At 35.7% G+C, this 10,335-nt stretch overlaps 1 protein-coding gene across 1 annotated transcript; it reads right to left on the bottom strand.

The window, feature by feature from the left end:
* Positions 1 to 697: 697 nt before the first annotated feature.
* Positions 698 to 8,530, bottom strand: LOC139152777 (sperm acrosome-associated protein 9-like). Its single transcript, XM_070726107.1, has 5 exons — positions 8,408 to 8,530; positions 5,873 to 6,038; positions 3,678 to 3,893; positions 2,890 to 3,082; positions 698 to 2,402 (listed from the first exon to the last, which is right to left on the bottom strand). Exons 2-5 carry the CDS (start codon positions 6,020 to 6,022, stop codon positions 2,134 to 2,136), a joined length of 828 nt encoding a protein of 275 aa, XP_070582208.1. The 5' UTR covers positions 6,023 to 6,038; positions 8,408 to 8,530; the 3' UTR covers positions 698 to 2,133.
* Positions 8,531 to 10,335: the final 1,805 nt, after the last annotated feature.

Genomic DNA, 10,335 nt, shown 5'->3' with positions numbered 1-10,335 from the left:
GTAATCTTTGTTTTGTACTGTATTTAATGAAGTCTAATCTGCACTCTGCAGCTAATCAGTACTCTGTTCATCTAAGTGCTTGTAGTAAGTGCTGAAAGGGATGATACGTCAACTTTAGGATGTATTTCTCCATCTCAAACAATAACCTTCATTATTGACTAGGATTTGTGACAATTCAAATTTGTATTTGAAAGTGACCATGTGTTGCATATCTCTACCTACTTTCTATCTGCGTGTTGGAATTACAGCAAGATGATTACCCTGATATTACTCTGTGGAAGAAGTCTTTTTTTCTAAACATTCACAAAGCAGAAGTGATTGTGGAGTTTTGAATGAAATAAGAATAAACAAAACTTTGCATACTTATATCAGGTAAACACTAGTATGACAAGATATGATAGGTTGAGTCTGTTTAATGTGGAGATGCGATACTCTGACAGTTTGTTTGGTACTGTGCATTATCCAAACACAATTGAGGGCAGTAGACTACGATTTTCATTTAGGCGTTTTTCCAACCAATCTGTAGATGCACATATCACTATTTTCTTACTGTATTGTCAGAAAGCCGTGAGTCTGAAAAATCTCACCTCAGATATAGATGTATGGAGAAAATGATCACTGATATCTTTTGTGATCAAATACAAGTATTTTGTGGTTAAATACAAATATCTGTGTGTTACAAAATCAAGAGAGTAACTTTTTAATCATACAGAGGGTGCTTTATTTCTATGTTTATGTGGGTTAAACATCCACAATCAAGTACAACATGTAAAATTCCATCCAGGAATCCGTATCAAATGTAACATCCACGATAATCTGGAAGTCTTTGTCACCATGGCGGAATGCAAATATTTGGCCACTGCCTCGATTTATCCCAAGACCCTTTCGATGACATGTTTATTGCCAACAGTACGAAATGATGAATTTCATTTACATGTGTAAAGTCATGATTGTCAGAAAGAATATTTCTTTCATAATAATGATTGTTGCTTCTAGAAATGTTATAATTTATACATGCAAGGATTTAGATTTCTGAAACACAAGATTTACCCAAAATAAATCACAAGTACCATATGTGATTGTCATCAGTGTATACATGACAGAGAAAGTGCATACTTTGTTTTAAATTGTAAATACATTCAGATAAATGGTTCTATAAATTGAAATGTGATTGCAGACTGAACGCTACGGGTACTCTGATAATAACTTGTGAAGTTTAAATTTCGTGAAGTATGAGATAAACATCTTAGCTGTAAGCAATACAGTGATTACATACATTTTATATTGACTCTGAACAGTGCAAGAGTATTGTAAAAGCAGATAGATCCAGAATATACTTCACTTTTACAGGGCTTTTATACATACATATACATCTAAAGGAAAGATATAGTTTCAACAAGATATTTGTTTAACATTTCTCTACATTTTACTAGAATTTCAACTACACTATACTATATTATATTATTATAATTTGATAATAGCAAAAGGTATCATGAAATTCTGTGAAATGATACTTTATATACAAATGAAAGCAGCTTAAAAATTGTTTCAGTGATTCACTTGACCCCAGGTTGACACTGCTATATTTCAGCTCTCAACAAAATTTTCTGTATAATGACACTGCATATTATTCTATGTTTGTGAAAATACACTGAAACATGGGTGAGGTGAATTTTGTCAGATGATTGCTGCATTAAGTTACTTTGTACATATATTTTTTACATACCAGTAGTGTGGATGCATCTTGATGCAGTCAGCTGTGAAAATTTGGAACTAGTACTGCTTTAAAAAAAAATCTCAATGTCATGGTGTTATTTACAGTTCAGCTGCCTGCCATATTGTGCATTATTGGCATAAATTTACTTTCATATTTCCAACCACAGGTCATGCAGCAGATAATTACAACAGTGTAATTTAAAAGTCCTAATTAATGATTCTTACACTCTAGATTGATTAAAAAGAATTTTGCGAAGGGATTGCTTGGCAAATCTACACCTTTTAACAACATAAAAGTAAAGCGGGTTATACTTGGTGGAACTTTTTTCATGTCAACCTGTTAGGTCAAAGGGTGATATTGTTTGATCTCGCATATTTACACTTGACAGGTCAAAGGTCAATTTTGACCTTACTTATTTACATATAAGTACCATCCAAATCTACAAAATGTCTATGATCAACATGGTTGATTTTATCATAGGAAGCTCCTCGCCAGACTCCTTTCTTGCCCCAGCCAGTAACATGAATCTGATCAGCTCGTCCATTCAGGGTTCTTCTGAAATATGCAACGTCTCCACTCAGTTTCTTGGGTTTTTTGGTTGTTGCCTTGGTTGTCTTCTTACTCGCGTCTTTTGTGTCGGTTGCTTTATCCATTGAAGTCTGAGACCTTTCTGGAAGCATTTCACCTTTCAAAGTTACAAAATGAAAATTGTTAAGACCTAGTTGCATGCCTTTCCCTCAAAGACTTAAAAAACACCACAAGTTTTTCATCGGAATGTTCCTGAACGGTGCAACTCAACAGGTTAAAAATTCTATCTCAGTGTTCTCCTTGGCAATCATGAGCAAGCTTTTATTTTGGTGTCAGCAAATTCTATGCAAGCACAAGTCAACGATACTACAGGTACATGTTGTGTATCACAGTCTATGCTATGATCATCTGCTTCATAATCATCAGTTGTTTCACGCACTCTGGACTGTGGTTGTTTCTATCATTATATCTACAGGCAGGTAACTTATGGATCGAAACAAGTTTGGCAATATTTGGAATTTAAGAAGATCCTTCAGGCTATTATTTCAGGGTTTGCAGAATGACATGAACTGCCGGATCTTAAACATCAAACTATGTTTCATTTTACTGATTGGTTTGGAAATGGGACTTTTACTGTTATTTACCTTCAGTATGAGATCTTTCATGTTTTGCACTGTAGACTTTGCGTTTAACTTCTGCCTTTGGTGGCCATGTACCAAGTGCAGAGTGAGCAGCCACTTGACCTTGAACTATGTCCATGCAATCCAATATTGATGGAATCAGACTGACAGCTCCACCATAATAGTTGCGTGCTTCATCACAGCTCAGATGATTGACCTAGGTTGGGTTGACATTAATATGTCATAAACATGTATTAGACATACATATTATTTCTGGTTGTTCAACATTTGAAGAGTACGGTATGTCAACTCAGATGGTCTTATGGTAAAATATGATAAAACATTGATGTGGTTCATTTCTATGACAGGTTTATAGGGCCAGCCTTTAAATAATTTAGAGAATATGTGTTATTCAGCCTGACAGTTGTGTAAATGCTGTAAGTTTTCACAGAGTAGAGGGGAAATGTCTATGGTTTGCAATGGTTGCCAGTGGTAAAAGAAATAGTCATGATTCTATGCACTGTGTAGTGTTGATTGTCTATTCTAATATCTTTGGTCTTCACTTCTGTAAACTGTGATCAATCAATGTCATTGCAGGGGCTGAGAAAACACTAGACCTTTCACTAGTGTCTCTCTGTGACAGTTTGATAAAGAAAGCCTGATGAGATGATTGGGAGGAGTCCCAGCTGGTAAAATGTTACTGAAACCTTGACCCTCGACCTCTTTATTAAAACATCAATACTTTATAGACAAACTGAATTCAGGAAATGTGTACACCATAAATGTAATAACTTGTATTTGGGGTTTCTCACCTCTTGATGTGGATATCTGACACGAAGCCTACTGAAATCATTGTTTGGATTCAGGAAGAGCTTCCATTTATCCACAGCTTTTGCCAATGGTCCGTTAAATGATCCCATTTCTTCAAGTTTTCGTCTGAAATCATCCAAGTCTTGAAGAAATGCAAGCCACTGCCTCATTGCACGCTTGTCTGTGGCGTTGTTACATTTATGCATGTATTCTTTCACCTGGAATGAAATAAATATAATACGGCCAAGAGAAAATAAAAAGTTTGTTTCTCATCCTAGACATATTGCAAAAATGATGTGGTGATGGCGGGTTTATTTTTCTCTCAATTTTTTTTATTCTTCAACCATCAAGAACATGCAACAAACATGAAAACAACATAGGAATGAACACAGAGATAAAATGCACAGCAGTGTTGCCTTAGTATTTTTGTATAGCAACAGTTCTGTGGTTTGACTTTTAGTGCAGCATCATGCACAGTGTCTATGACATGCCCAAACAACCAAATGTAAAATTACTCTTTGGGTCTTGAGGTTAGCTTACGCCACTGCCTTGCATTGCGTATTGCCCCTTTGTCCAGATAAAAGGTAAGTAAAAGTTACGGGTGGGCGTATACCCCTAACCCAACGCATTCGACTTTTTTCTGCTTTTCGAAGTTCAGCTGACGACTTATCTTAATACGGGCAAACAGTCTTTCAAACTTCGCAAATCCCATGCCGTAAGGGTGTGAGGCAAATTAGCTTCCTTAACGTACACCCAGCAAACATCGTTGTGCCTAAACGTTTTAATTTGCTCTTAGTGACATGGTCGTGCCAAACAAGATCCATAAACCGCAGTCATTTCAAGAGATCACCAACGGTGTCGCGGCATCACATGATACACGTATGGCCGATCGATCGCCGCGCCAATCAAGTAAATTAAAATGACCTGTCAGGCTGTCTGATTAGGTGTACAAGAGTGTACGCTATAACTGCTTTCGTGCCAAATATGCATGTGTTATACTCACTGAATGGAAATACTCAGGCGTGGGATCGCTTCACTTTTTATGAAATAAAATCAACCATAAAAAGTTCAAACTAAGACTGATACTGTCTTATTTAATACAAAGGAATGAAACTTGGCCTCATTGTACTTTTCAATCTGTCCCGAGCATTCTATTGCTTTGTCCACTCGCATTTGTCCTTAAGAGTAACTCCGACTCTGATTCGGTGCCACTCGCCTGATGTCCCGGATGCCTGGGGTTCAAATTGGTATACCTATATGCGCCTTCAAGCCGGTGTGGACCCCTCGAAACCACTTTCTGAATTCTGGTCAACACTGTCCTCGCTGGAGCAACTTGATAAGTCCCTGCAGCTGGACTGCCGGTGTGGCTTCCTTGCCAGTGTTTACTGGGCGTCTGTGAGCACTGTTTATATAGCTGACTTTGTTTGTGGTCTAATTTACGCAAGAACCACTAAGTACACTTTCGTGTCAATAGCATGGAACAAATTATATCAATTGTACCTGTTGGTCAATGTGCAAATACCGCTGCCTGGCTCGGGTGCGAAGTGGCCCCCTGATCACCAGGCATGAAAAAGGAGTCAAATTTCTCCATTTGCGCACATCTTTCCGAACTGACACAATATGCAATCCATAGACAGGTCCCCTAGCTGAGTTTTTGACGGGGAAAAATAAAATCTTTGGAAATGTCATAGGCCCTTTAATATAACAGAACTTTGCATATGTGTACAGTTCTGAAGACAAGTGTCAATTATTGTGTTTACGGTTCTGTTTTATACAGCAATGTGTTATGCACTATTGTCGCACATTTTTGCATTTGTTTGTTTTCATTTTATTTCCTCATGAGCAGAAAAAAAGGTTGACGCGGCAGGTCTGAATTGACGCATGGGAGGATGAGAAACATACTTTTTATTTTTGATGGCCCAAACTTGTGTAAATTCTTTTATATTATCAGTGGCTATGAAAGGTTACTTATAAAATATTTGTGAAAAAAATATCATAAGATTTATGATATTTTGAAGAAAGGTGTTCTGCATTGATTTCTCTATGGTTTGGGTCAGCAACATCAAAATACTTGTTTATCATGGTCTTTATTCCATGGTTCAGTATAAAACTTCAAATTCTACATACCGTGTATTTCTGCTAATTCTTATATTCCTGTGTGATCTTGTGAGTTTCTTAACAGAGTCTGTAAACTTACCGTTGCTATGCTGCGTACTGGTTTTGTTCGTTCATAGGAATCTGTACGACTGTTGTCCATTGCAGCCACAAAGGTAAACTGTTGTTGTTGTAACACCTTATAACGTTGACGGAATCGATCAATGTCTCGTCTGATCTCACTCACTGACATCTTGATACTTCGGGATCTGGGTGAAAAATATTTTTTTATTTAATTTTAATTTCTTTTAACTTTACTTTTTTTCATAAAACAATTGTTCCTAAGATTGCTAGATATGCTGTTTGGCATATTGACCCCCTAAGTACATGTATATCCTCAAGTAATAGTTAACCACTCAAGTTTGTGTGCATTTTTGTTATATTACCGGTACTTACGTCATGTAGCTGAAATTTCCATATTTCTTGGTTTACATTTGACAGAAATTCAAGCTTTGTAATTGGAAACAATTGCAAAGTGGTTCACTTTCTTCACCTCCTTTTTTTCTTTTCAGACAAATATAATAATTATGATGTCAGGATTAAATTGCACAGTGCAGAGTGTTGAATTGTAACATCCATGAATCTGAAGCATTGTATGATTTGTGTCACATACATTGGTGATAAAGTTATTTCTAGGATAATTGGATACTAACGGACTTCCAACATCTGATCTCTAGGATCAATCTGACTGACAACATGAATTCTTTAAGTGATTAATTAAATTGAAAGATGTCAAGGATTTTCATAAATGTGTATACATATCTAATATGAGTATGAATCCTTGGCAAATTCAAATGAAATGCTTCTATCGCTAATTGTCTCATGGATTTAATTTCAGCAGCTGCTGTTCTTTTCAGTCTGTTTACTGCGTTTTAAATTCATTCATTTGTCGGTAAGACAATGAGAGCTGGTATTATGTTGCATTCTGCATTCAGAAGAGTCACTGATCAGTAAAATTAGTGGAGCAAAAAAAATAACTTCATAATTAACATCTACAGAACCAAAGGGAAAGTGATTTTCAATTACATTGATCAACGCTAGACATTTACTGATCATTGAGGCAAGAGATTAGATTCTGTGGTTGCTAGCCAGGAAGCTTCACATAAATTATTGAAGGCTAAACTATACAAAGCCATAGGTACCTGGTTAATTGATTTTTACTTCTCATCCGGCAGAGTCTCAGTAATTACATTGTTCTCCCATTGTATTGCTTCTTTATCAACTATTGTTACTTCTGCAACACATTTTAGCTTTTAGTTTTGATATGGCTTTCTATTATGTTTGATAAATTTTGTTTCTTTTTTATACATTGTTTCAGAATGGATTTTAGATAGATGGATACAATTTATCAACTTATTTGTTGCAATCAAGTGATTAAATCCCTGATCACTTGAGCAGAACAAAGCAATACAATACAAATGACTTAATTGCTATTGTTCTGCTCTGGACTACATTGCATTCCATTTCAGTGCAGATTTTTTTTTTTGCGCACTTTCATAATGCCTGTAGTATTGAAAAAATTTGACAATACATTGGCCTAATTTGATCACAATATCCATGGAAACCTGCACCCCACTACATGACAGTAAATATTATCATACAATATGATGAAATCACAATAAAAGTGAAGCTTTAACTCTTTTAAAGGTAAACTTGCACATCACAAAAGTTTTCAAGTTGTTTTTGAATAGTAACAGGATTCAAGGCTTGTTAATTTTACACATTCCACGTGTGCTTTAATATTTGTTTCTGTGTTCGTTTTAAGTTATTTTCGCTGACATATAAAGCTTATGTGCTCTTTTACATTATACATAGCCAGTGGGGTTATGCATGGGTAACCAGGTTTTATATGTCTGATCTTCTCAAAATTAATGGTTTAAATATCCATTTTTCAACCAGTCCTAATACAAAGCCATCCGTTTTCAATGTTACTTACACCGTCTTTGTACACGGATAATATGAGACTATAGGTCGTGTAACGATTGGATTGTTGCGTGGAGCGGACCACAAACTGCTATCGGGCGTGACATGATGTCAACAAGGCGAATCTGAACTGCGCTTTCGATATCAAGACTACACGGCTGTCCAGGATTACAAAGTATGAAAATCTTGATCGTTTATGTACATTTTTTGTATCGTATTATATTCAGCGAACCAAAATTGTCCTCTGTGTCGATATATCTGTGGCGCGTCCTGCATGTATATGTCCACAAGGTCATGAGGTCACCGTAAGTACGCGTAAACAAATGGTTGCTATCCAGTCTGTCACCTGCAGGGCCTAGCTACGAATGACATTGACGTTTCATGGATCGATGAATTTACCGACATTTTAGCAAATGCATTGAATTTGCTGATAGTTCAAATCAGAATCTCACTTAAGCATGGTTTAGTTGAAACAAATACAAGACTTATCGCGACTTAAACGCCACGCAAGCGTGGCATGACATTGGTGGTATTTCAAGAACTGGAGTGAATCTTGGTGGTGTGGGTTTGAGAATAATTTTGTGGCTTTGCGAATAAAACCGTCAAGAGAAATGTGTCGTACTGGCTTGCTATAAAGAATTTATCGTAAGCTTACCTGTAAAACGTGAAATTAAGAGAGGATCAGGACGCCTTAACGACGGAGGCAGAATGAATCAAATGCGGCGTTTCCTGTACTGCTAAGCCTGCGAAATAAAGCTATCAAAACCCAATAATATATGCGCGCTTGCGTACTTCGGTTTGAGACAAGCAGGACAAGGCGCGTCAGAATTTACCGCTTGATGAAAATATATTCCTGTTTCTTTTAGTATCGTTTTAGTAGCTGGATCTCTGGGGAGCTCAAAAATAACCTTAAAATGAAAAAACGGGTCGCCACATAGGAAGACAGGGAAGAGAAGCAAACCCATTATCTATTAATTTGTTTTACTATTTGATGTTATTTTGTTTTTATTAAGTTGCCTACGATAGTTTGGAGGCATGCCATTGAGTCAGAAGACAGCGGCACATGGATTACTTGGCAACCGTGACAGGTTCATTAATTTCTGGGTAACTGTAATTTTTTTTATGATTCTACAAATCATAAACTGTAAACATCTTTGTCGTGTGAACTTGAATAGTAACTTTTAATGCTACAAAAAAGTTATAAAAGCACCATTGAAAGCAATATACCAATGAGAAATTTGAAACAACAGTGCAACGGATAAGTATCTTTAGCATTTATATTTGAAAATAAATTTTTGTGTCAGTGATGTAAAGGTTAAAAGATAAAGAAAAAATGGAGGTGCTACATGAGAGCATTATTTTGATAGCCTGGTTGACTTTTCTTTTCATACATCGACAGTTGCATCTTTGTGTACCACAAAACTTTGATAGGAACAGATACTGAAACACTGAATTGCAGACTATTTGAAACAAAATATCTCTAGGCTTCTGACTCGGAATTGGAAAGGTAGTATTACTGCCCCTTTATGTGCCACGAGGAAAATCTTAGTATATCAAGACACAGATCAAGTTCACATTCAGTGTACTGATTTAAACGTTACATGGTATTCACAATTTTCTCATATCTTGAGTATTATGATCGCAATCATACCAATCCATAATCCAATAACACTAGGTCAAAATCTGTAAGACAATAGTTGTAAACATAGACACAAAACAGCACAGAACAGACAGTAAATAGACGGTACAAACAAAGTCAAATTCATGAAAGAAAGATATATGGACCTCTGGCCAAAAGACCAAGAAGTGATGAGTGTTATGATCAAATATCATTGTCTGATTTGTTGACAAGACTAGCCAACATTGGACACATTCTATAAACTCAGAACTCACTTCAAACACTTTGCTGCTTTTCCCTGCATAAAGTCAAATACCCTTTTTTATCTTTCCAGTCTTCAAATCTAACACTATTGTTTCAAAAGATGTGTGTTTCAAAATTACGGAGTGTCTATTGACACCCGGGTGTCAATAGACTCGGCCTTCAATTAAATGCTCACATATTTTATATTTTCAACTTTTGCTATGAATTTTTATAGTATCTTCTCCTCTCATGCCACGGCCAAGTAATAATACAGGAGAAATATTTAGCCAATTGGCAGCAGAAGTTTTTTAACTTGTATAATAATAATAATAATAATAATAATAATAATAATAATAATAATTCAAAGAAGATTAAGAAAGTAATTGTATTAATTGATGTATGTCTTATCCATGATTAGGACACTTGTGAGACATTGTCAGAAAGATAGCAAGTGTTTACTGGAAAGACATATATGAACTTACTAATTTAGTTTGTTTATTTGTTTGTTTGGTCACTTATTGCACGCTTTCCTTACAACATTAAAGTTCAAATGTTATTGTTCATTTGTATATGTTTTCATCAAAATATATGTTATTTGCAACAGTTGATTGTACCTTACTGCACTCTTTGATACTGCCTGTCGATGAATGAATGAATGAATGAATGAATGAATAAATGAATGAATTACTAAATAAATAAATATATTAATATTTATCCATCGC

This window comes from Ptychodera flava, chromosome 16 (genome assembly GCF_041260155.1).
Source record: "Ptychodera flava strain L36383 chromosome 16, AS_Pfla_20210202, whole genome shotgun sequence".
Lineage (NCBI taxonomy): Eukaryota > Metazoa > Hemichordata > Enteropneusta > Ptychoderidae > Ptychodera > Ptychodera flava.
This window is presented reverse-complemented; position numbering and strand designations above follow the sequence as displayed.

Coding starts and splice junctions, on each gene's coding strand:
- LOC139152777 (XM_070726107.1), bottom strand. CDS start 6,022: ATGTCAGTGAGTGAGATCAGACGAGACATTGATCGATTCCGTCAACGT. Junction 3,083..3,677: donor TCAGATATCCACATCAAGAG/GTGAGAAACCCC, acceptor AACCCAACCTAG/GTCAATCATCTGAGCTGTGA. Junction 2,403..2,889: donor TGAAAGATCTCATACTGAAG/GTAAATAACAGT, acceptor TAACTTTGAAAG/GTGAAATGCTTCCAGAAAGG.